General features: G+C 40.1%; 1 protein-coding gene across 3 annotated transcripts in view; it reads right to left on the bottom strand.

Moving 5' to 3' along the window:
• Window positions 1–3,350: 3,350 nt before the first annotated feature.
• Window positions 3,351–27,840, bottom strand: part of EPHA3 (EPH receptor A3) — a 220,164-nt gene continuing 195,674 nt past the window's right edge. For all 3 annotated transcript variants that reach the window (XM_065676023.1, XM_065676024.1, XM_065676025.1), the window contains 4 exons: window positions 22,671–22,820; window positions 20,519–20,712; window positions 9,073–9,228; window positions 3,351–6,703 (listed from right to left, as the gene is read on the bottom strand). In XM_065676023.1, coding sequence (XP_065532095.1) covers window positions 6,598–6,703; window positions 9,073–9,228; window positions 20,519–20,712; window positions 22,671–22,820 — 606 coding nt within the window. In that variant the 3' untranslated portion in view covers window positions 3,351–6,597. The remainder of the gene's footprint in view (window positions 6,704–9,072; window positions 9,229–20,518; window positions 20,713–22,670; window positions 22,821–27,840) is intronic.

Genomic DNA, 27,840 nt, shown 5'->3' with positions numbered 1-27,840 from the left:
TTGGGACCTGTTGAACTGCATGAGGGAAGATAGGAGCTCTGAGAGTAATGATAAAGTGAAAAGAGTGAACCACCCTGTGCAAATAAATCACTTCAAGCTGTAAACTATAACTAAGGACTCATTTCTGCTGGGTAGGGAGAGGAGAACGACAGGAAAATTAGCCTCATAGATGCTTATTTGAATCCCTGGTCAGGCTATGGATCAAAGCTACCAGACCTCCATTTTCTTCTTCATTCAAACAAATCGGTTTTAGCATATATGTTTTTTCTGGCTTCATTTCAGCTCAGTGCCTTAAAATTAAATGTTATACTTTGTGCTCAAGCAAACGCAGTAAGACTAAACGCTCGGGATTTGTCCTTGCCAGGCCTTGTGCCAGGAGGAGAAATCCAGCCTGGTGAGGAAGGCTGCTCTGGGGCCTGCACAGCATTTTGGGGTGAAGACTGTAGTCCTCCCAAGTCAGATGTTGCTTTGGCTGAGGCATTAAAAAGGCAGTGCCTTCCCAGCACACGTCTGGTCAGCAATGAAGAGGCAATGTGTACTTTGCCAATTGAGGAGCAGCCTCGATACATAGATACTGCAGGGTTTCTTCTGGGAAGGATATGTAATATTTATTAGAGTAAAAACCAACAGGCATATTACATACACAAGATAATGATATCTATGGGTGCTTGAGACCTCATGTCTGATGCTTTATGCCCAAACATGCTTTACTGTTGGTGCTCCGTATCACGGCTTGGCAACGAATCAGTTCAGACACAAGCTCAACATCTTCGTCCCTACATCCCCAAATATTAAGAAAAGAAAGCTGTGGTTATTTCACACTTTTTGGCAAACATACCCTTCTGAAAGGGTTGAAAACTAAATTCAGTATTAATTACAAATCCATGGTGGGTAAACTGAAGTGGTTCATTTTTCCAAAGAGGTTTAAAAATACCAGCTTTCTGATATTTTATATTTCTGATATTTTATATTTCTGATATGTTACAATCAGGAATCCTAGGATTCAGAACAAGCGAGCAATACATTCAGGTTTGCAGAGTCTGTGAGATTTACTATAGCAACTTAAGGGACTAATCCAAATGCAGACACTGGTTATTCTCTTGGAGAAGTCACGGAGTCCAGGCAAGTGGAGAAGAGCAAAGATCATCCTGAGCTTTAAAAAGGGGAGAAAACCAGAGCCAGGCAATTACGGACTAGGTATGCTAACCTCAAGTACCCAGAAAGATATATATATATATACACATCACACAATACTTTTCTAAGCAGCTGGAGGATTACAAGGTCTTAAGAAACCAACTAAGATTTGTCAAGAATAAACAAACCATGTCAAACTCGTCTAATTTATTTCTGTGCCAGGATAATCTAAAAAGTAGTAGACGTGATTTATCTTGTCTTTAGTTAAGACTTCTGGTGCTGTCCCACATGACATTCTTATGAGCTAACAGGGGAAATATGGGCTATTATGAAATCATTGTAATGTGAAAGCAGAGTGAGCTGAGAAATCCTGCGTACCGAGTACTCATTTATCAGAGGTTCTCTGGCCGTCTGAAAGAAAGCCAAGAGAAGGCTGTCCTTCATGTTTTGTGCTGGTCACCACTTGTATTAGTAACCTGGCTGATGAGCATGTGCATGTTTATATGTGTGAATGAATCAATGCTGAGAGAAATATTTCCAGGATAAATAACTTTAAATCAGAAAAGACAAATACACTAAGAAATACACAAAGAAGTAGACTGAGGACTAACAAAGGAACTGAGTGCACACACACAAATGGAGAATTACTGCCCAGGCAGTGACAGTTTGGAGAGGATCTGAGGAACAATAGTGGCTTAGAAAATGAAGGGAAGTCCATAGTACGGGTATTTGTCTGAATTAACAGGAGTTATGTGAGACAGCAGAAGTAATTTTCTGATTCCACTTGGCACTGCTTAGGCTTTTACTGGTACAGATATCTATGTCTGGGCATCATCCTTAAGAAGAAATGCAAAGTGGGAAAACGTCACCCGGACATTGCTAAAAAAAGGGCATATCCTCATTTGTGAAACAGATGTCAGCAACTTATGCCTCCACATTTGAGCTGAGACATGGTCAAGGGCTGCAAGGCATTTGCTTCCTGTGGATGCATTCTACTGCCATTCCAGGACTGGCTGTAGAATACAGTTGTACTGGTAAAATGGTATTTTATCATTTATCAATAAATACAACAATTATACAAGAATTACTATCCACCATGCCCTTTGGGATATAAAGCAAATACAGTGTACCCATAAGGCTAAAGGGATAGACGCAAGTCTGTGTAACACAACTGCTGAAGTGAAACCTGCTCACAAAGAAAATCGTTTGCATGCTGCATAGATAAGACAAACATAGCTGCTTCCCTTTCGCTCAAGTATAGCATCAAACCCCACTCATTAAAAGTTAAAATGACACCCGAGGTACCCACTGCAGCACAGCATGAGGCATAGTGGTGTTGCTAAGAACAAGTGGATTTCAGTCCAGCTGCTGTCATTTAAAGTTAAGTCCAGTTCCAGGCAGCTCTTTTCAGTGATTCCCCCCAAGAAAAACTACGCTACATTCATGGCCATAAAGTTTATCTACTTACAGACTCCAGGACAGGATTATCATTCATTGTTTTGCACCAGTAAGCACAGTAATACACAAAAGCATGCAAAATCGTTTATGGTACAGAAAGATCCTGTAACTTTACTCCTCAAGTAACTGGCGAACATTCAATCCACTCCTATTTTTCTAGGACGATAATTCCTGAGATGCAAACTTGAGTTGTATGCTGGCAGTTTCAGACACTGTACTTCAGTGAAGCATAGAGAAACAACTCGATAGGGACATAACAAAACAGGAACAAAATATTATCTAATACAGATACTCAGAGGCAAGACATGTTCATGGGGTTAAATTACAGTAAGCGGTGGGCTTTTTTATTTTGTTGAAAAGTACATCTTTTACTGGATTCAACATAGTAATAAGATGAAAAGAGGTCCACTGGCGAGGGAGGAAAAAAAGCAAAAGTTTGGAAGTACTTGATAACTAAAATAAATGGCAGCTTTCCAATATCCCATAGGCAGGCTGTAGTAGATGATATTTTCCCACATCCACGGAGAAAGCAAAGTCTCTGACTGGTGTAAATCAGTTTAGCACAAATGGTGGTCTGTCTAGATAAATCCTGCACTACTTGTTTCTCTTAATAGATAATATAGGTAAGATCTAGCTTTCACTCCGACCCATGCTTGAACACTCAGAATTTATCCATATTTAATTACAATTTTATCACACTTCTCTAATCAAATAAATTTACTTTGTCCTCCAAGCAATCACCTCAGTATTCCAGTATGTAAAAAATACTTTCATTATGTTTATTATAAAAATATAAATGTTTCCACTACAAATCATTTTACATTAGTAAGAGGCCATCTACAATTGCACAATATATAATCTAAATGAGTAAGTAATGCTTTGAAATACGAGTTAAAGTAAATACATATTGTCAATCAAATCACATCTATACATTACTTATTGAATGCTAAATAACAGCACAAAACTAGATATGTTAACAGAAATAAATAAAATGGAAACTATATTTAAAGATACAAAACCAATAATACGGCATGTCATTTTGTGAGCAGTTGCATTTTGCTTGATGTTGATAACCGATGCAAGTTCTGTACAGGAAGATGGCCACACGAATTCTAGTATCTCTACTCCACAATGAAGAATTGTACACTGCTATGTATACATATGTACATGGGGACAGGGAGTATAGGATGTTTGCAACAGAGGCCACTTACAGTACAAATCAACTTTTGACAGGGAGAGAAAACTAAATGTATTTTCAAACTCTCTACTACTATTAGCAAAGAAAAGCAAAACTGAGTTTCTTTTTCTCCCAAGCATCAGTGAGATTGAATCTTTTACGCTGAGCATGCTGAAACAGTGGGCGAGGAACATGATATGATCCTAAGAGAAAATTGAGGGTGGTCGGTGCAGTTTTCACTTGTCATCTAAACCTCTAAGGACTGGTTCTGTGTTTTCAGATGCATTTCACAGATGTCTTCCCCCCACCCCAGCTCTCTCGTCCCCCCTCTCCAGCAGCAGAATGAAGCTGAAGAGAAAGGTCATGAGGAATATGTTACAAAAAGCTGTCCCCACACAGACAATGTCTGCAAATGGATTTTGGCGACTTAAATTCACTAACAATGTCTGACTTGGAGCAATCTCAAACTGAGGAAAAGAAAGATTCCGAATAAGCTACGCAACGGATAATACAGCTTTTCTATTCAGCATGCTGCATTTCACGACAGGTTGTGGCAGACAAGCAGAAATGGTCTTCACATCTGAAGTGCTTTATTTTCATTTTCTTCCATTTCTCATTTTTTATTTCAACATAATATAAAACCCATTCCTGTTCCTTTCATAAAATACCACTAAGTATTATCCTGTGAGTGTGTTTCAAATGAGTCCTTTACAGCATGCTCACTGCCAGCACTCATTAAAAAAGCTTCTAATTCTGCTTCTATTTAGCAATGTGTTGTAAATGTTGTGTCTCTACATTTTCTAAGTCCTGGACCCATGAAGATCAATTTAAATGTCAATTCAGCCACATAAGTCTGGGGAACTGATTCTTCCCTTACTTATATGCCCTATGCTACAAGGAGCTTCAAAAACCAAACCAACGCAAGAAAAAAAACGCAACTGGTTACCTGCTTTTGCATGCACGTTGAAAAGTGGTGTGCCATATAGTCATCTGCATCCCACACAGTCCTGGACTTTTTGGGACTCACTGTTACATCAGAACCAGTCTAGATTCCAGCACAGCAAGTTGAGTATCAGAGTGCTTTCCACTAGTGTCCAAAGCCTAATGCCTGATGTCTGGTGTCTGGCATCTGGCATCAGATCTAGAGCATTAAGAAGCCTGCCTCTACGTAACACAAGAAATATCTCACACTGATTTAAACCCCTCATTTTCAAAGTGAAGAGTTGTGTCTGCTCAGAAAAGGGACTGATGGACTCCAGAGAAACAGCTTAAGTGTTCGCTATTGGGAAGATGCTGAAGATGGGGGAGGGCTTTCAAATCCCACTTTCCAGGCTCCTTTTTCCACTAGGAAATATGAATGCTCTCCCAAAGACAGGCTCCTTTATGTTTTCTTTAAAGGAACAGGTGCCTAGGGAACCTGTGTCAGAAACTCAAGTCCCCTGCAACATGGCAGTGCCTGGAGAGAGGTCTTCGAGCTCACACTTAGGTATAATTACATACCAAAGTCCCATTTCACAGCTTGTCATCCTTTTAAACAAGCTACTTATCCATGGCTGCAAGTCACCTTCTCAGCATAACTACCAGTGGCTGCCCACATGGTAGTACATCTCCCAGTTCACAGTGTCAGGAGCAGAGCCTGCCAGACAGAAGCTAGAAATGGACTACTCCGCATTGAACTTAAAAACCATCCTCAGTTAATGCAGGATGCAACCCTGACTCTCTCTTTATGTTTGCTAGACAAGTCTCCCATTTGAGAATAGGGGTCCTTATTCTGATAGGAAATCAGGCCTTTGGGAAGTAAACGAGATGTGTGTGCTTGACCAGGGCAAATACTGATCTCGAGATCAATACACACACAACTCTGCCAAAACTCAAGCCTGGGTTACAATACCCTTACGGCAAATGGGAGGAAACTCAACAAGTCCGGATGCTTTGTCTAGTGGCAGAGCTGGAAAAAAGACCCATCTGTCTTTCCTTCTGTACTTCACGTATGATGTTATGAGTATAAAATAATCCAGTAATTAACCCTCAGATGACTTCTCAGGTTGAACTAATGAACTTCTGGTAACATTTGGCACTTGGCAATAATACAGCCAGGTTAAGGTATTTAAGTATAAATATAAACAATAATGGAAAAAAAAACCCCAAAGGAAATAAATAAGTCTTTTAAAAATTAAGACTTGTTCTATTGAATTGAACACAATTAGGGAAGCTAACATAATGGCGATAATCTTTTGTCAACTAATGCAAAGCCACTACAAACTTTATTTCGGTGTTCCTTTCTGAAGTGGAAATAGCATGGTACAATGACATTATAGTAAATATGGCCAGACAGGTTGTGAGGTATTGTCCTCTATTTTCCTTGCTTTTAAAGAAATAAAATACCTGTTACAGATCTCTTCTGTATAAAAATACTGCAAGTCTTTCTTTCTTCTTGTTTGCTGTATAGATCAAATACACAGCTTTTATGTCCATGGGTTTCTCGTGTTATTCAGTCACTTAATATTCAAATGGCTCTAGGTTTTAGTATCACTGGTTTTTACTTGGAAGGATTTTTACATATTTTTTTTCCTTTTGAAATTTACTATCTGCATTAACAGTCAGTCAAGAGCACCCACCCTTTAGGATTAACAGATAGAAAACAAGTTCGCTCCTATTTTTAAGGCATTTATACTCAACATTTGAGTATCTTAGTGGGTTTGAAATTTCAACCATTAGGTTTCCGCAGCTGTTGCAAAGAACTCCTTTAAATTCTGCCATTTATCAGCCATCACTTTTGACCTGCGACACAACTTTTCTTCTCTCCTGAGCAACATCATTTTGGTACCTTACACAGGAACGGGGCTGTTCTTTGTATGAGGTTCTAGAGCTTTGATACTGCTCACAATCTTCTTTTGAGGCCCCACAACTGTAACGCCAACTTTCTTCATGTCACTGGAAAAAAAAGAGAAGATTCATCAGTTTCAGCGTACTGTCTCTGTGCTTCCCAGTGTTGATGCGAGCAAACAGCAATCAACTCGGTCATCTGATACTGCTGCAGTGGAGGAGCCCTCCAGGTATGGTGGTATTGCTGAAAGACAAGCTCTGGTACAGAAAATACTGAGACACATTGTATGAAAACACCAGGAGGCAGCAAAAAAAAAGGAGTAAAAACTCATTTAGCCTTTTCGTGTTTGCTTACCTGGAAGGAAAGACAATGAAACAGTGTTCTCCAGTGATACAGGCACTGGGATTTAGGGGCAAGGAACTCAATTCCGGGCCAGCTGCAATCTTGAGCCTCTCTAACATCTCCAGTCCCTGCCAGGCTTTTCCTGAGCAGTGCTGACATCTCGCTATCATGTGCTGAGCGCCTCTAAACGGTTGTCTTAACTCTGGTATCAGCTTTGAGATTAACAGCTGCATGGCCAAGATTCTAGCATCTACCCTGTTTTTCACCTCTCGGTTCTCCAGGCTGCCCAATCACAGAATCATAGAACAGTTAGGGTTGGAAAGGACCTCAAGATCATCCAGTTCCAACCCCCCTGCCATGGGCAGGGACACCTCACACTAAACCATCCCACCCAAGGCTTCATCCAACCTGGCCTTGAACACTGCCAGGGATGGAGCACTCACAACCTCCCTGGGCAACCCATTCCAGTGCCTCACCACCCTAGCAGGAAAGAATTTCTTCCTTATATCCAATCTAAACTTCCCCTGTTTAAGTTTTAACCCGTTACCCCTTGTCCTGTCACTGCAGTCCCTGACGAAGAGTCCCTCCCCAGCATCCCTATAGGCCCCCTTCAGGTACTGGAAGGCTGCTATGAGGTCAAATCTCTTTGTTCCTTCCACAACACACAAGTGTTTTAACACTTGTGAAGGGCTAATTAACCAGTGGCTCACAGGAAATTGGGCATTCCTGGAGGATTTCTGCACTGTCCCCAAAGGGTGTTATAAAAAGACATTATCAGGCTTTTTGTAGTTGCAATAATACAATAATTAACAGCATTGATCTGTTTAACTGTCTGTACCACAGCTGCTGCTTTAAAAAACAGTTGGGTACCCAGCTAACCCAACAGGGAATCAAGATTTCCTTTGGCACTAGGTTCATAACTGTACTTGATGTCTTTTCAGCTGTAGGGAGAACACTACCCTGCTCTTCCTTATCACCAGGACAAAGATGGATTGCATTTAAATGTAATAAACTTGCAAGTTGTAAACTTCCAAGTTTAGCGTGTTTAAATGTCAAAACAGGAGGCAGGAGGGAGTTCAGCCTCTGAATAATTATTAGCATGTAGGAGGAAAACAGCTACAAAGAGCTTGCTCTGTCTCACTCGGTTTGATGAAATACAGGATGAGTGACAAAGGACAGACTGACACACATGCCAGTTGTAGGGAAATCCCCATATAAAAAGCTGAATATGAAAAATAAAAAAAACCAGCAGAGAAGGTCCTAAACTTGTGAAACCTCACCTGGAGCACTGTATGCAGTTCTGGTGTCCTCAACATAAAAAGGACATGGAACTGCTGGAACAAGTCCAGAGGAGGCCACGAGGATGATCAGGGGACTGGAGCACCTCCCGTATGAAGACAGGCTGAGGAAGTTGGGGCTGTTCAGCCTGGAGAAGAGAAGGCTGCGTGGGGACCTCATAGCAGCCTTCCAGTACCTGAAGGGGGCCTATAGGGATGCTGAGGAAGGACTCTTTGTCAGGGACTGTAGTGACAGGACAAGGGGTAACGGGTTAAAACTTAAACAGGGGAAGTTTAGATTGGACATAAGGAGGAAATTCTTTCCTGTTAGGGTGGTGAGGCACTGGAATCGGTTGCCCAGGGGGGTTGTGAGTGCTCCATCCCTGGCAGTGTTCAAGGCCAGGTTGGATGAAGCCTTGGGTGGGATGGTTTAGTGTGAGGTGTCCCTGCCCATGGCAGGGGGGTTGGAACTGGATGATCTTGAGGTCCTTTCCAACCCTAACTATTCTATGATTTCTATGATTTCTAAACTGTGAGTGAAAGAAAAACGATGCTGGTGTACCAGAGGATGCACGGTGTCACTGTAGCAGAAGAAACTGTGAAATTCCTTGTCATCAGTAAGAAAAAGTTATGCGATCGTGTCCTCCTCACAGTCACCAGAGCATCTAGGTTTCCTGCATGTGTATTGCAACTGTAACAATAATTTATATTTGTCTCTTTAAATGTAAGAATATAATGAAACAAATGTAAGAATATCCAGTAAAAACTCCATATACAACCACTACTGTTATACTTCTGGTTAAACTTGTACTGCCAGCCACGCCAGTGAAGAAGAGCTGTAGTCAATTCAAACTTACTCTGTAGAAATCTTGGCTATTGTATCACAGGAACTGTATTCCACGCCTGTGAAAATGTCTTTGCACTGCCCTGTCCGAAACCCATTGAGCCAATCACCCGTCGTGCGGAAGGCTGAAATGTCAATGTTACTTTGGTCCAGGAGAAGATTTGATGGCCTGAAATAAAAGGAATGCAAGGAAAGTTAGAGAGCAGAGATACATATGGATTTATTTTGTGTCTAAACTTAGCACTGGTGGGAGCTTCCAGGCTAGATGTGGTTTTTCTATTCATCTGTGGAAGTTATCTGCTGCTGAAGCGACCACATGTACTTATGCTGGCAGCTCTGATGAACACGGCATAATCATCTCGCTTAAGAGCGCCAGCTTCTCATGCCGGTGTTTAAGTCACTGAAGCATCACCAATTCGTGAAGTGTATTGCTACCTTACAATTTAATATGTGAAGAATTTTCCATATTGCAAATGGCAAAAAATGACTGCTCCCATATTGATCCAGAAATTCAATTCTGTCTGCTATGAATATTCTTGGTTTTGTGGTCTTGAGAGCATACTGTAACTTCTTATTTGAGAGCATCAAGACTAAAAGCAAATGCCAGGCCTTGCCTATGAAGTCACTAGAGTCAGGCTCTAACACACATCATTTTAGCCATCTAACAATACCACAAATAAGCCTAGCTAGTTCTCTGGACTATCATTTCAGAACATGGAGAGATACATACATTTCCAGGCATGAGGCTTTTCCTACCTGAAACAGGTCTTCCAGGCAAACAGCTTGGAGGACACACTCAGCTCTCAGAGAGGTGAACCTGCTCTCAGCTGTTCCTCCTCATTGACTTGTATCTTATTGTAAGAGGTGTGAGAAGCCCCTGAATAGCAATATGATCAGTAATTTCTTTATACTGACAAGAGATCTTACTGATTCTAGTCACCTTTCTCTCTTAGTGCTAATTAGTACAATAATGACTTCCTCAACTAATCAGATGTTATTAGAGACATTAATTCTTATTTCTGCAATTTTTCCTCCACCGATAATCATAGGTCTGCACTGGACAGCTTTCAGCCCCCATTCAGAAACATACGTGCTCCATTTTAAGTGAAATGTCTAAGGTGTCTACTTCAGGCTTAAAGCTAAGCATGTGCTCAGCTGTGCTGCTGTGATGGTGCTACTCATAAGCACAGGAAACTGAGCCAGAGGATCTTCAAAGCAGTTATCACTGCAGCTTTACAGTCTATTTTCTGCCCCACAATTCTTTCCCCCTGTGGTTCTAGTGAAACATCACTTGCACAGGAGTTTGACTACTACAGCTGAATCCATCTGATGTCACTTTTGTGACTGGGAAGAAGTGAAAATGAGAGGTGGTTAGACTAACACCATAATTTAAAGGCAGTGATTAAGCAGTGCAAAGGGTACTTGGCAGCTTCTGGTGCTGGAGAAGTGATCTGGATTGTAAAACACCCTCTTCACCCCAAACCCAAGCCATCTCTGAGCATTGGACAAAAGAAACTGGGAGAGATTGTAAAGGCACCAAAGAGAACAAAGCAGTTAAATACCACTAAATTTAAGCTCATAAGCAGTCTGGAAAACCCAAGCAAAACTTCATAATCCCAACAGAAGATTTTATTAAGTCTGAGATCAGCAGTGCTACAACAGTACCCTTAGTAGAAATACTACAAGAATAGTACTTAGTAGCAGTACTACAGTAGTAAAACTGTACCCTCGCACTACACACGATTTTCAGTGGAATCAGGAGATGTCACATCAATTACACCAAGACTTTTACCTTTGAAGAAAAGAGCAATATAGCTTTGTGAAACAATTTTGGTATTGGCTACATATTAAACAGTACCTTTTACTTCTGGTGCTTTGCCAACTGTTATCAATCAGCTGGTTTCTTTCAGGCTCTGAAAATTATTTTCGTATCTTTTTGCCTTCTGTGATTGCACGCCATAATTAAAAATGCTTCAAAATCTTAACTTCAAAACCACAAATGGACATAACATCGCTGAAGATTCCCCATCAATGTTCATCAGGTCTCAACGCAGCAATATCCCTCATAGGACACTTTTCACCTGACCACCTTCCCTCCAGAGCCCCAGCCATGATAAGGAGCTGCTGCAAATGACCATGATCGCTGGCACCAACTATGGACCTCACATCCTGAGAGCAGCTGCAGATGGAAAGAGACCGATGACACTAGAAACCTGCTCTGCCCCCAAAACACTAAAGAAGGGAAAGCGCAGCACAGCCACAGAGACGCAAAGGCCGAGCTGAGGACAGAAGCTGCAGCACACTCCAGGTTACTGTTCTCATCTTAAAACCAGATCTTAGGCACCTTTGTGACACAAAGCTTTAAACACTCTCCAGTTAAAGGCTTAGGTTTGATAATCAGGTCCAAAAAAGTCTTATTCAGTAGCCGTACAGCCTGCGTCTCCCTGACTACTGTTTGTTCCAAGAAGAGCCAATGCTTTTTATTTATAGTTTTCTGGGTATAGCATCTGGAATCCCAAGACATTTATTAAGAGTATTTATGAAGTGCTCTTAGTGATAAAGCATAGAGACTTTTTCTTTTCCAAGCCTAGTATGTCTTTTTAACTTAAATCCAATAAAGCAAGGCCTGACTCAAGAATCACTAATGAAAAAAAAGAAAAGTATAAACAAGTTGAAATAGAACAGGTCTCTAGGATTAGGAATTAGAATGGCCCAAAAGAGCTTTTATGTTTATTGCTTGGATCAAAGCATCATCGAGACAAAAAATATGACCTAATTTTAATGCAAGTGACCTCAGAATAACCAGCACTGTAAAGTATCATTTTTCTCCTTGTAGGATTCCGAAGAAAAATTAGTTACTTTCCTCCTCAGAGAGGACATCTGGACAGTTTATCAATGAACAGGAATTTGTCTCACTTCGAAGAGTCTGTGATGTCTCCTCACATGCACCAAGGGAAAGCTGGGCTTTCAGAGCATCTGCACACATAGGCAGTTTTTTCCCCCTGACCCAGCCCCTAGACAGAAGGTCTGAACATGAAATTTATGGTCTGGGTGATGTGCGCCATGAGCTCACACTTTACTAGACAAATTAGATGGGTTGCAATCCGTGCAGCTGTAAACGATGTCCTGCAGGGTTCCACCTGATCTTTTACAGCTTTTCATAAATCAGTACCCTACTAGCTTCAGAAGAGAGTCATTAAAAAGAAATCATGGAAATTACATGTTTGCTCAGGGGAAGTGAAATGGAACATTTCCCTCTGTCTTGTCTTCTTTCCCCCTTTTTTTGGAACTCTTTTTACTTTGTTGCTTTGACCAACAACAATATACCCTATCATGTTGTCTTTTGACAGTCATGGAAAGCCTTTCTGTCCTGTTCTCCCTGAATGTGTGCCTATCTACAGAACTTTATTTACTGACATGTGGTGCAGTGAAAAAAAATCAGCAAGACCCAGGTTAGAGAGACAAATTTAACAGCAAGGTACCAGTTACAAAATACCCTGTTGCTGAAAGCTTTCTCTGGATGCGCTCATTATGTTAACAGTTGGAATTAACCTTTGAGTCATCTGCAGTAGAGCAGGAAGAACTGTAGTTTGTTATCATTAGCACAGCCTTTTGTCTCAACACAGGGAAACTTATGCTGCACCATCTAGTAATGACAAAGACACAGAAAATGTCACTAGAACCATTCCCAACACAGCATGAAAATGTCATCTCTGGTAGGTTGCTGCCTGGCAAGAAAGGGGTACATTAACTTCTAAAATCCAGGAACCAAGGCAAATAAAAGGAAAATATCCTTCTACTTCTGCATGAGGGGTAGCATTCTGCAAATACACTGAGGACTTGTATACATCTGATCCTGGACTCTTATTGCAGTAGCCTCTTTCTTTCCATCCCTTCCTCCAAACAACACAACCAATCTTAAGTTTGTAAATCAGGACTTCCCCTTCTGCAATCAGTTTCTTTTAAATGGGAATGCATTTAAAAATCATAAAGTAATTTCCTGTGGCAAATTTTAGGTAATTATAGCCTGATTTTCTACAGCGAAATTGCTCCCTAGGAGGGAGCCAGGCCTTGTTTGAACACAAATCCTATGTGCTTTAGTGATTATGGCAAGCTGAAGCACAGAATTCAGGTCTAACAAGAAGGGTATCTCCTGTTTCAAGAGGAAAATAAACCAAAACCCAACACATGGCATACAAAGCAAACGTTAGTTTTATCTTCTGGAGCAAGCAGTATCATAAGTACACATGTATCAACAGGAGACTAGTAAATAAATGACATGCCAAGGAGAAGTAAGTCATTGTGTTTACTTGATTATCCCTGGACCTTAAAGATAAGAATCTTTGGAGTTCCACCTCTTCATGCTAATTTTTAAGGCACCCTTAGCAAAATCTGTAACTTAGTCCTAAAATACATTTCACCTCCTAGGGTGACACATTTGCTTTTCCCAAGGGGCTACATATGATATATGCACACTCTCAGGATAAGGAGGTCGTGACTACTCTTTGAAGTCAAAAGAGAGCTGGAGAAATGAAGAGGGATAATACAAATAACCAACAGGGAAAAGAATCCAGGTGAGGCTGATGGCCTTCTGCAAAGAATTAAACCTCTCTAGACATCATCCTGGACTTCTTCTTGTCTAGCTCCATGTTGACTGCTGGCAAAAAACTTAGCACAGCTTGCTCTAGGATAAAGCACAGATAAAATTTCAACTGCCACATAGGTCAGTCCTTCTGCCTTCCCTACTCCTTTAGCTGCCCCTCAGAACATGCTTTTCAAGGGGCTTATATCCCTTCAGTGTCCCAGCGAGGTAATAAATCATATGGCTGGGTATATCATGCTCCTCAATTTACTTGTTCCCACCACTAAACCACTGAAGGCAAAAAATACCAGCACGCTGCAGAAACGGTTTTCTTTTTCTCATAATACAGCTTAAGCTGCGTTTTTAAGCCACAAAAGTAACGTCAAATGGCCATTTCCTGGGATTCATAGCTGGCCCAGAGGCAGACCCTTAACAGCAATCAGTCATTATTGTTAGGACAGTCTACAGGCTCTTTACAAGAGGGAGAGAAAAATGCCTCCGAGAGCTCTTAAAATGCTTTCCTGGCTCTTGCATCTACCTTTTGGTGTATATGATTTGCCCTTACATCTCACATTTGGCCGCGTTGTAAATTCCTACAGACCTTTGCAGCGGCATTCGCAGCATCAGGCAACGACTCTGTGCCGTTTCCTTTCCAGCTTTTCCAGCGCAGACCTGCCATTAACGCTAACGAGGGCTTCACGTTGTAAACCCGGCACGTCGAGCTGAGAACAGCAGAACAAAACCCCCCGAAATCACAGTGAGCAGCAACCGCTCACGATTGGGCCACCCGCTGATGTTACTATTGAAATTATACAGTACCCAACTCGGTCTGCTGCGAATTCTCGTCCGAGTTTCACCAGCAGAGTCAAATTAGAGGTGTGAAACTGCAAATAGATGTTTTACTGTCTCGGTTAACAGTGAGCCCCAGCGACTTGGAACTTTGAAGGGACAATGGCTGATTCGTGTCTGCCTCAGGCACGGTATTAATGACTGCTGGGAAAGTCAGGTGAAAATAGGGCTTTTCTGCCTCTAGCGTGCTAACTGCCTGAAGTCCCTAAAACACTCCTCAGTTTAAGCCCTGGATTCCTCACCCAACCCAAACTATGATTAGACACCAAGGAATATAATTTAATCTTCCATTTTACTTTGTGAGTCGTAGTTGAGTTTCCCCCCCTCCTCCATAAATTCACTATTTTATGTTTCACAGACTTCAGAAAGAGAGCTAGCGTTGTAAGCTTACATTACTTGAATTCTTTTAGAGCAAGCAGTCCATTTTAGGTCACGGATTATATTGTTGCTGGGTTTTGAACGAGGCTAAATATTCACACGTAGGCTTGCATTACACAGCCTTTGGCCAAAACCAGACTGGGTTGTTAGTGCCTGGACAACCTCAAAACATAAACCCTCTCTGAAATGCTCCAAGTAAAACTGAAATCTCCTTCCTTCACCTCTCAGTCTAGAAGGTCCTAATAGGGACAAGCAAACAAGCAGTATTCAAGCAGGTCAGCAATGAATGTCAAGCATCTGAAGCCTTCTGACCTGAATGGCAAAACAAGAGAACATTTCAACAAAATGTTCAGCCAACACAAATAGTTATTTTGTTGCAAATATTATTGTAAAAACAGGGCTCAAATTATGCTGCATAATGAAGCAGCATGATTTTTTTATTTGACCTGTGCACTGCTCCTATTGAGCTTAATTTCCATAGATACCCTACCAAGCTAGCATACTAGAGAGTTTCCACTGAATCATCAGATTTTAAGTGGAAACGAACTTTGTGAGAAGCAAACTTAGGTTTTCAATTGCAAATGCTGCCTCTGGACATTCGAGAGCAAGCATTACACTTGACACCAGTGAAAGAAACACAATGAGGGGCAACAAAGCACATGCTTAGCAGTGAACACGTGCAATTAACTACCTGCAAACAACAGGTCCTCCCAAAAGTGCTCAAGGAATAATTCAAACACCATATCCAACTCGAGAAAATCAGGATAGGGTTGTGAACAACTTGCTAATACGTGAAAGAACATGCGAGGAATTATCCATGCGCATTTTCACTTTCCTATTTTCACCAGGAAAATGAATGACCCTGGCCCCCTACATTTCCTGGACTATATTATAAGAATTTCAGCTATTCTTTTACTGAAAATAAGTGACTTTCTTGTTTTTTCCAGCCTTTCTTGTTTTCTATAACAATAGCAGTAGAACTTGTATTTTAAACGGAGAACTGTGACACATTAAAGAGATCTGAAACTAAATCTACCACCAGTGCTGCAGTACAGTACAGAAATAATGCTTTTTCTTTCCAATATAGTTACATATTTTGAATCAGCTTTTGACTTTGTATGCGTATTCAGGAATCCCACCCTTTGCATCACTTAACATTTGTTGTGTTTTCCAGAGCAGACGAGTGGACTAAAATGAAGGCTTGAAATTACAAATTACAAAAGAAAGCACTGCTTCAGAAGCTTCTATACGTTAGAGCATAGAATCAGGTTTTTAATTCTTTGAAAGTATCTTTAACTGAAGGACTGACTGAAAAGCTGCTTGGCTGGCAGATGCTGCAAGCAGTGCTTGGAGGGCAGAGGGAAGTGTCTATGAAGTGCAAGTGTCCTGTCTCTGTTTATTAAACCAATTGGCTTTACTGAAGCTTACTGCCTTTGCTGAACATGCTCTGTCTTTTCCATGTATTTCATACTAAAGGTAGTGCCATGCCAGAAGAAACAGATGCTGAATCCTATTAACAGCTACTGGTTAGCCTGTAAGTAACACCTTCATCTTCAAAGATTTGGGGCAAACTTGCTAATTAATCCTCCTGTGTGGAAGGTAATTTAAACTGTCAGAGACATAGAAAAGTTAGCTAAACAAAATAACAATTTTAAGCCTAAATAACACAGCTGCCTTTGAAATGATGATGTTTCGACATCTTCCGGAATAAAATGAGAGCCAACAGATTTTGCAAAACATTTGATAGCTGCATATCCAAATCGAAAACTGTTTTACAAGTGTGTTTGAAACCGCATTACTGGCATCTTTTTAAGAAGTGGACCAAAATAATCAGGCAGTTTTACAGAACCATAAGCAGTAAGACGTGATAAAGGCTTTCCATGTCCAATGCTTGGGCTAGAGATGAACTGAGAATAAAAGTGAATGATAAATGTCCCATTAAAATCTGCTGTCTCTGAGACCCTCCTCTCAATTCGCAATGCAAAATAAGTACCTGTGTAGACCCAAAGAAACTAACAAAATTGTCAGCTGTTAACTCTGAGTGACTGGAAAATAATGATCTTTGTTACAAGGAAGATGATCAGCTTTTGATTTTCTGCATCTGATATACGAGGCAAATTCTTGCAATCCTTGCACTTAGATATAGCTATTAATACAGCCAGAAATACACACCAAAATAAATGGTTACAGGTCACTTAATAAAGAAAAATCCTGAATTCCCAGCTGGTTTTCTGCCCTTTGTTTACAATATAATTCTTTCCTCCTTTCCTAAATATGTGCTTGCAGTATTAGAAAGAAAACCCCAGTGATTTTCACTTTACCAAAAGGTTATCCAGAAACAAAAGCAAATACAGAAGCAGGCTGGGCTTTTTCTTGCGTGGATTCCTTGTCAGTTTTGAAAGCAATTGGAGACTTCACAGAAATCCAGAATTTCTCAAAAATCACGTGTCGGAATTAGACACATTTTTCTTTTTTTCTTTAATAACTTTTTTTTAGCAGATGCTGTGGATTAACTCGACTATTCCCATTTTATAGCAAGTTCATGAAGACTAAGGGACTTTAGTCACACCTACATCACAGATATGAACACACACAGCAATTATAGGAAAGCTGCCATAACACTTGGGTTGCCTGAATACCTTATCACAACCCTTATACATCAAGGTCACACTATCCTCCAACAGCTTAATTCACTTTGGACACAGAAATGCTTAAAATATATTTCTAATTATACACTGTGTTTTAAATATCTTTTTTTTTCGAATGGCTGTGTAAATGTCATGTCTGTAAAATGATAATATACATTGTAATTCTAGAGAGCCATCATAGATATATGATATTATATATATATATAATGCTGATCTTTTTTATATATATATATATATATATATGATCAGAATCAGAAATAGAGATAAGAAAAAAAGCCAGAAACATACATAAGTGGGGAAAAAAATGAAACAAAGAAAATGAAATGTTAGGAGTATGTTTAAGATTTGTAGTGTATATAAAGTATTTCCAGTTGCGTGACTCTTGGGTTACCTTTTTTCCCCCACATAAATGAAACAGCAACTAATAAGCCCTTTCAGACCACAACCTCACCAACTGGCTAGCAGGTGGGTGAAGTGATTCTGTCTCTCCTACTCAAGTTGAGAAAGCTTTCCATCTGCTTTGTATCTGCACGAAACGTTCACAAATGTGAACTAATACACAGTGGACTAAAAAAAACATAAACTCAAGAAGAAAAATAATGAGCTTGATCAAAACTGGGAGAACTATGAACTCACTTCCACCCTGAAGATATCCAAACAACCTAAGGACTCTTGTTATGAAAATGAACGTTATGCTCAGAAAACAGGAACGAACAGCAAGACATAAATCAAATAAAAATATCATGAGGTTATGCTTTAGAAAACTGCATGACTTGTATCATTTCTTGTGTATCGAGTTCCGTGCCTACAGCCTTTTGCAGAGCTACATAACTCCAGGCAGCCTAAAGGACACGAAACACCCATGCGCCCATAAGCAGCGCAAGTCTTGTTAGCAAGAGCTTAAGGTGGCCGCCTGATTAAAAAGTGAATTTTGACAGGTGAGAAAGAAATCAGCCGTTCTCTGTACTTTACAAGGAATAGAAAATGAATTTTCATGTGAATGTGAGATGAAATATAACACCAGGGAAGGTATTACGAAACCTTTGCTGTGCTATTACAAAACCCTTTTGTCAATGTGATGTTCACATGCAGGTAGAATGGTCTGCAAAGAGATGATCAATAAGGATAAAACCAATCCCCCGGGTACCAAGAAATTATTAGATGCCATGGAGTGGCCAGAGGGGATAGAAAACTGAAAGGGAAATACAGAACTGAAGACTTTTACTTCCCTCCTGTATTCCTGTGGGGCATTAGTATAAAACGTGCCTGGGCTACGGCCTGGAATCAGATGTACCATCAAGCACAGAGAGATCCTTCAGTTGGAGTCAGTTAACAGTAACGTATCACAGGACATGGATATCCTATGCACCTCCAGCAATGTGTTTTTAAATAAGATACAACAGTGCTGTGACTATTTTAAACAAACATCAGTCCTAAAATCTGTAAGAAGAGACAGGCTTTGCTTCTGCAACAGACAGCGTCAGCTTAAACATTTTTCCTGACCAAGTATATTCTGAACACCTACAAGCACATGGTGGGCATAAAGCTTTAGCATTCCTCCAGTAGCACCACAGACATGGGTAAAAGAGAGCTGGGACCTCTATAATTTAGATTAATTGCTTATTACAGGTATGAGGAGAGGTGCTGTGGGAGTACTACAGCCTCAAATAACAACTGAGAGCAGACATTCGAGCCAATGCAATCCCATGGACCCTCCGGGCTGAGTCGCAGAGCGCTTTACCTCTGCAGCAATGCCTGTCCCTTTCCAGATGCTGACAACACAAGGATACTGGCAGGGATCCGACTGCATGCCTCCTCGAGGAGCTGCCCTGACTCACCACCCTTTTGTATCAGTTACACATTTCTGCACATAAGGCTACAGCAAGATCCAAACCCATTTTAAGTCTGGCTCCTCATTTTTCTCTGTCAGTCTGTCAGAAACCAATGCTGGACCTCCAGTGTCCTATCCCTGGCCAGCAACAGCACCGGCTCCCACTGCAGTAGGGGCACAAATAACCTGCCAGCCATGCCCCTCTGCAGGACACAAAGAGGGTACGGAGCTGGCTGCAGCTTTTCAGACACATCTGAAGCTTGATACTAATCAGTTTTGGCAATGGTTACATGCAGGTGATCAGGGGTTTCTAAATCTGCATAAGACTGCCCGGCACCCCTCACGTTGTCATACGTAATTCTTGGTCATACTGCAGTTTAAGGATAGACTGGGTTGGTCTACGGACACTGATAGGGTAAAGAGTGAGATACAGAGATCATGGATCACACATTCCCTGAGCTGCTACAACTGTTTTCCTAACAACTGCAACAGCCATGCTGGTGTGCCCCCCACCTGGACCCCATAGCCCCCTGTCTGTCACTGGGGAGTGATGAGCAACAGTGAGACAGTCTAGCAGCCTTCCAGTACCTAAAGGGTGCCTACAAGAAAGCTGGAGGACTTTTTATAAGGCCATGTAGTGATAGGACAAGGGCAAATGGCCTTAAACTGAAAGATGGTAGGCTTGGATTAAACATAAGGAAGAAGTTCATTGCTGTGAGGGTGATGAGAGAATGGAACAGGTTTCCCAGAGAAGTTGTGGATGCCCCATCTCTGGAAGGTGTCCCTGCCCATGACAGGGAGATTTGAACTAGATGGTCTTTAAGGTCCCTTCCTACCCAAACCATTCTATGATGGCTAAATCTGCCATCTGCATTTTTCTCACAAACCTCTGCTCAGTCTTACAGTGGGTTTCATAACCCTAGCATAACAGCTTTTCACAATTAGAATAAATAGTAGCAAATCAAGAATAAGAATAAAAATAACAGTAATAATAATAATAATAATAAATATAAAATCCTCCAAAAGCGATAGCCAGGAAGCTTTCTCTAGCTTTCAAGATCACAAACAGCTACAGTTAAAAGTTGAAAAAGAGGGTGAACAAATTCTAATTATGGAAGATGAAGAAATCAAAGACATTTATTGAAGTGCAATGTAAGATCTAATATGTCACCTTGCCGCCGCATTGGTGATTATCTTCAGACTGCTGGGATTACGGATCAGCTTATCCAGGATGCTGACAATCTGCTCAAACTTGGGTCTGTTGTTTCTGTCTTTCTGCCAGCAATCCAGCATCAGCTGATACAAGGCAGCTGGGCAGTCCATAGGAGGTGGCAAGCGGTACCCTTCATCAACAGCCTTAATCACCTGCACAAGGATAAAAGTTTTTGGAAACTTAAAGGCACTTAAATCAACTCGTTTATCAGTTCTGCGAACCACATTAACATGGACATTCTGTGTTTAAACAAATGTGTTTATTCACTAATTGTCTTGTCAATGTAATGCCTCTGGTTTATCTGCAAAGTAAACCAGGCAGTAAATTAGGCACACAGAAAGGGGAGTTAAGATACAGTATGTGACTTTGAAGAAGGTGAGAGTCTTGATAGGATCTTCAAAAATCACATTTGATTGAACTACGTCCATAAACAACAGCTACAGTTAGTGGGGTGCTTGTTTAACTATGCCAGACTTCAAAAGGTCTTGAATATCTCTCATCTGATCACCCCTAGCAACACACACTTTCCACACTCACCAGTGGGCACTGCACTTGGCAGAAAACCAACTCAGCCTCTCACGGGACATCCTGAACTGATAGATAGGAGGTCTTGTAGACTATCGCATAGGGCCAGAAAATGCTGTTCAAACTTACCATGAGGATAACTGTACACTACTACTCAGGGCAAGCCAAATCCTTCTATCGTTTGTCTAGACTGACAAAAAAGTTAGCATAGAATTTACATTGTTATGAAGCTTTGTAATACAATGGTGCAATATTGCATCGTTGTATATATTCTTCAGTATCTACTGCATCATTGTATACAGTTGGGTTTTATTCATGGTGTAATATATGCTGCAGGACTGATCAATAGGTGTTACACCCTAGATGAAAAGGTTGTATTAAAAGGCTTCATAGCAGTGACAAAGCCATATTCTGTAATCTTTTCCTTTTTATCTGGATTGGTTAATACAAAACCAGGACAAAGTATTCTAAATCAGAACAGGGATAGGAAAACAGGTCATGGTTTAAGCAGCCACTAAGCAGAGGCACATAAACAGGTTAACGCTTCTGTTTCTGATTTTAATGCAATATTATTAAAGGCACTCTGCTTATATCAGCTTATATAACACATTTTCTTAATCTCCAAAAACAATGGAAAAGAACATTCATGACTAACTAAAAGAAATACGTGGGGTTTTTTGCAGAGGCTTGGGTTCCAGAGGTACTCATCTGAAAGGAAGTTTTCTTCTCTTTTTCCTCATAAAATAGTGTAGAAAATGTCTGACAACTGTATTACTGACTTTTTTAATGTAGCACTGGTGACAATATATACCAACCCCTTGGAAAATCTATTTGTGTTAGTGACTCCACTGCAGATAATTCAGTTCGTAAGTGACTCCTGTGGAATAAATCTAGGCTAAATAACACAACAGAAAAAGATCCCAAAATAGATACAATAAAAGTCTTATTTGGGGAAATGCTATGCTTCTTGCAAAAATACTGGGAGAGATCCATTAATCATTTTGATTGCAGGCTTGGACAGTTTACTAATGTCGCAAAGAAGCCTGTATTGGAAGTCTCCTAATCAGATCACTCTATTTTATCCCTTGATTACTTCCAGAAGTATTTTGGTTTCATTAAACTCTTAGTAGAGATGCTTTGCTTCTCGTTTTCACAAGAGCCAAAGACAATTGATTCTGCGTATTTGACATGTACAGCAAACATCTACAGAATATTATGCAAGTGGAACTGAAGGGGATCAACAGAAATTTAGGAGGGTTTTCTAACAATAAGCTAAGGAATGTAAAAAGTAATGACCTCATTGCAGTGGAATTGTTGAAATCATCCCATAGAAAACCACTAGCATGATGAAATTCTCTATTATGTTTCCTTCAGAGGTCCAAAATACCCTGCTACAAAGATCTTGGCTTTTTGTTAAGTTCATGAGAACTTTTACTTGACCAGGGAGATTTGGAGATTTTTATTTCTACTTCTTATTCAATGTCAACGTCAAAAACTCAGAGCCACCTGGTTTCATTACGCTTCGCTTCCTTTCACAGCTTGATCCTGTATTTGAAGAACGTAACTCAGATAACAACATACTCACATCCTGGTTGGACATCTCCCAGTATGGTCTCTCTCCATAAGACATCACCTCCCAGAGAACAATTCCATAGCTCCATGCATCACTGGCTGATGTGAACTTCCGATATGCAATGGCTTCGGGTGATGTCCATCGGATAGGAATCTTGCCCCCCTAAAAGAAAAGAAAATAAAAGTCCATTTCACTTCAATACAGTGAATATAATTTTGCACGATTGATCATTTTATCTCTGAGATTCCCAATTATCATTATATTGGTGTATGGCACAGCATAAGCTGGAAAATGCTCTTGCCAAGAAATCATCTTGTACCCTGTAGAGTAAAACACGTTACAGTGCAAAATATACTGAAACCATAGATTTATCTATAAATACATAGTATACATACTGTATGCATGTACATATATCCATATCTGTACACATATATATTTATGAGTAGCATAATATGCACAGATAATAAATTGGTGAGTTAAATATGGTTGATTTTCAGATATAAAATGGCTGGAAACTAGTAAGACAGTCATACAGCATTAAAGATGAAAAAGCTAGTACGAGATCCCTGCTTAGAGCTAGACCCTTTTGCACAGCACAGAGGGTTGGATTTGGCTATTTGTAAGGCATCTCAAGTGAATTCCCTTTTGGTGTGGACTCTGCATGGTTTCACCATGTTTTTCTAGGACATTCAAGGAAAAAAGGGGCCAACTCCAAAGCTGTCAGAGACAGTCACAGAAAACCAGATTCAGATGGGGTCATCTGCGCAGAGAGAGTCCAAAATGCCATCTGGGGAAGTGGTCTTGAACATGTTTTAGTCACAAGAAATACAAGTCATAATTAAATCACGTAAACTTGAAAATAATTAAAGCTACCATTACAATTAATAATGTTAGGGGAACATCTCTGATTATGGCCATCACCTGGTGCCACAGGTCAGATGTGTAAAATGCACACAAGCAGCCTGAGGCTGAGCTTCTGCAAGATGAGAATTAGAGGAAAGAGACAATTTCCAGTGGTGCCTGCTTTTGATAGACATTTTTGAAACTGATTTGAGAGTCACACGAGAGAAAGAGTTCTAAAAGACAGCGGTGCATACTTTGTTACTTCAGGTAATTCTGGAGCGAATACATTTGAATACAGAATCCTCATAATAACCTGCGTAGGGAGGGAGTGCTCTTATTTCCACTGAATAACCAACAAGAAATAAAATGTATAGACATTAACGTTTTGCCTACTGTTCCATGAAGTGTACCGGTGCTGAGGGTAGCCATAAGCTAACTATCTTTAGCTTAACTAGCTTGCTTAACAACAGAAATGCAGACATTAGTGCTAATTAAAAACCTAAATACACTGGAGCCTAAGCATCTCCAACTTCATGGCTAATATGGCACAAATTAGAATAGATATAACCAACACAGGCAGGCCTGACTCAGGCCATATAAGAAAGCCCACAGGGCAGGCAGTAGTTATGTTGTTTTTCATGCATCAGCATAATGTATGGTTCTGTGAAACGCAGAAATATCATTTTGGAGATTTTAGACTATTACTCCCCAAAAAAAGTCCGAATTTCCGTGGGTGGCTTCAGACTCACTGTTTTAGTTACATGCTAAGATACAAAAATGGAGCTTTTTGCTGAACCCTAGAGAAATAACTGCAAGATATCACGCAGAAAAAATCTGCTTGTGGCTAAAACACGAGCACTTTAGGAAAGGGCAGGAAACATCACGTCTGATAGAAAGTCTTTACCTTTATACCCTCATGGAAAAAGTCATTTACACAAAATGACATTAATTAGCCTCCTAACATTTTGGCACTGCTTATTGCAGGGCAGGGAAGATTACAAACTCAATGAAACCAAGTTCTTCTGGCTTTGTTCATTTTAGTGAAAAATGAAGGCACATCAACTCTAGATTCCATTACAAGCAAATAAATTTTCTTTGCTAAGTCTCAGCTGTAACTCTATACAAGCCTAGAGATACATCTAGCATTACCATAAATGAGAATAAAATGAGAGTATCAAAATACAGCTAAAAAGAAATCAACCGCCACTTAATAGAGTATAAAACTATAATTTTGCCATTCTCTTCCCCTATTTGTCATAAAAATGCCGATCTTGTCTTTGCATCTAAAAGGGGACTCTGTTGACTTGCTTTCTGAATAATTCAAGGGCAAGACAGAAAAAAAAAGGAAAAGTTCTAGTAAATATTTTTTCGACAAACAAGCATTTTAACACAAAACCAATTCCCCCAAAGGACTACGCAACATTCGCATTTTAGCAGATGTCCAAATATCAATATATGCAGGAAACCTGAAGAGCTGTATTAAACTAAAGACATGGGTTTCTATTGCTATTACCTTTGAAAATTATAGTGCTTGCTAATTCAAATAGTCTATTTTGAAATTAAAACCCCATGCTCATTCAGCATTAGAAGATCCCTGTTCACTACTCTCCTCTATTTCTGAGAAATACACATCTCATTTGAACAAGTATCATCTCTTCAATTGTTTGCTTTGCCTGAAATCAGTATATTCTTTGCAATATTTTTTGCCAGGATCAAAGATATCTTACCTAATTCACCTTTGCATAAATTAAATCAAACACTTTCCCCTAAACCATAGAGTTGGAGCGGGAAATGTAAGTTCCCATACTTGTTTCTTTACTCATCTCTTGTGTTTTTATCTCCTTTCCCCAGTCTCCCAATATTTAAAACGTGTTTAACAATACTTGTTTGGTAAACTGCTATGATGACAGTGCTAAGAAATCATGCCTGTTTGTTTGTTTCAATTTACATATGTACATACATTCAGCTTTCATACAATTTACCCTTATTTATCTCCTATTTTTGTTGCTTATCCTCCACTGGAAAATCTGAAACTGTAATATTATTGGCTGATATTACTGGGGTTCTACCCTTCAAAATTAGTATTATCAGGGCTGAACATGTAAGACAAACTTACCAAATGAAAAATCATTATATCTATGCCTAGGAAAAATGTTTGCCCAAATCTATTTGATACAGCCTTATAAAGAGAAATCTACACAAGCTATTAAACGAGTAATATATTTACTGACTATTTAAATACAGTTTTTACACATTTTTGTCATGGTCTCCCTTTAAGAGCATGCTCATCATGAAGCCAAATAAGCTGCCTGAATTTGAGCAGAAAGCATTACTATTAGAAATCCTAGGAGTCTGTTATTGCAGCTGAAACTCCCAGGCAGCCTAGGTCAAAGAACTACTCCTCGGGCTTGAAATTAGTAAGCTACCAGTAGCCAAAAGTTCTATCTGATCTAGATGGAGCTGTGACTCCTATGGCATCTGGCCTTTCAGCATAATTCACCTAATATCAATGAAGTCCTCAATTTATTTCTAACATGTCTGGTACTCCAGCACAAGGCAGCCGTTTCCAGACCTTCATAACCCATTCCAATAGTTTGATTTACAACCTGTTACAGGGTGATTGCCACAGGCACCTAAGCCAGAGACCCAGGGAATGGAGACACAAGAAAAATGGATTCTAACAGAATTATCAGAAGAACTTTGCAGGAAAACGTGAAGGTAAATGCCTGACATTAATTCCTTAGCAAAAGGCTTAGGCTAGTTCAGGAGTTATCTCCCTGATACAGACCAAGATGGTTACATGCCATTGAGATGAGCCTGACTTCTGTTCTTAAGCACCTGAAAAAGACCTGATGCTACTTGTTCATCCTTTATTAATGAAAGTTTTACCTTTAAATGATCTCCTTGAGTGGTAAATGATATCAGGATACAGTTTCTCTCCCTCTCTATCAGGCAAGAGAATTTGTGTGGGTTTCGTTTCCTTTTTTTTGACACACCCTTCAATACACTGAGACTGTATTACCATGGTTTTGCATAGATAGGAAATGAACAAACAACAACAACGTTCTGTCAAAAACCAATTGCAATAATGTGTGCCTAACAGCGAAGATTGTTGTACCCTTCCCTGTGGACACAATGGAGTACTGCCTTGCCATGCCAGCCTTCCTCTGGCACCATTACGTGGGGGCACCTACCAGAACACTTGCCATCAAAGCACAGGCTTTTTTTTTATAGTGATGTAGATTTAATGAGAAATTATCCATGCAAATATAGTAACTGGGCAGTGTTTTACATTGAAATGCCATGAACATCACTGATGTATCTGACTATGTGCTTAAATAGTCAAAGTTCGTCTACTGATTACCCAAATATTATGTCTTTGAGAGACATAATTACAGTCCCTCTACATGTGTGATGGCTTAAATTTACTTCCACTTAATACTGTGTCATTAGTCCACCCACTTGTCATATAGCCATCTAAAAATAATAAGAATAAACAGGATCAATTTGACAATGACAATTTTAATACAATCTTGGCCTCTCAATTAAAAGTGAATAGGTACAGAGAACGCAGATAATTACAGCACATTCCCTGCGGCACAAAGGCTCAGTAAAAAAAAAACTCCAAACGCTCCGTCAGCCTGATTCACAGGCTGGCTTCTGCTTCTGCAAGCAGGCAGGCCACAGGCTGCCAAAAGCCTTTTGTGGTATCGAGTCAGTGACAGCAATTCAGGAGGTAAAAAAGTTTTCTTACAACTCCCGATTCGCTCTATTTCACATATGCAACTGTGATCTCTGCATTGTCCTTCAGAGCTCCTGCACAATAGCATGGATAACACAGATTATGTATTGATATATAAGGGGATACATACATTATTGATATATGAAAGGGTACATGTTCATATCCTTTATGCAAAGCTTCAGACAAAGCTTTTGAGAACAGCACAACATAAAATTTCACCCAGTCAGCGGTGTGTATCGAAAGCTTGAAGGGCTGACTGGGCTTCCCGGGGTTAGAACAATCCCAAATTGCAATTATGAATTAAAGGAACGGAATTGTTCTCAGGCTTTGACATTTACAGGTGGAAAATAAGGGAGTTAAATGGATAAATCACTCATCTTTTCAGCTAACTACAAATTTCACTAGTACCGCTGACGCTAAATGAATATCTGGGAGTGGGAAGAGGTGGAGGGCTGGCAACGTGCTCTACCTATTAACATAACATGCACTTTGCTGTTTGAATGTTTGGAATTGTGGTTACAATTTGGGTTTTTTTATGTTTTTGGTCTTTTCAAAGATCTTACTGAGCAGTTGACATCCTTTAGAGTTAAAAGCATG

This window comes from Lathamus discolor, chromosome 4 (genome assembly GCF_037157495.1).
Source record: "Lathamus discolor isolate bLatDis1 chromosome 4, bLatDis1.hap1, whole genome shotgun sequence".
Taxonomy (NCBI): Eukaryota; Metazoa; Chordata; class Aves; order Psittaciformes; family Psittacidae; genus Lathamus; species Lathamus discolor.
This window is presented reverse-complemented; position numbering and strand designations above follow the sequence as displayed.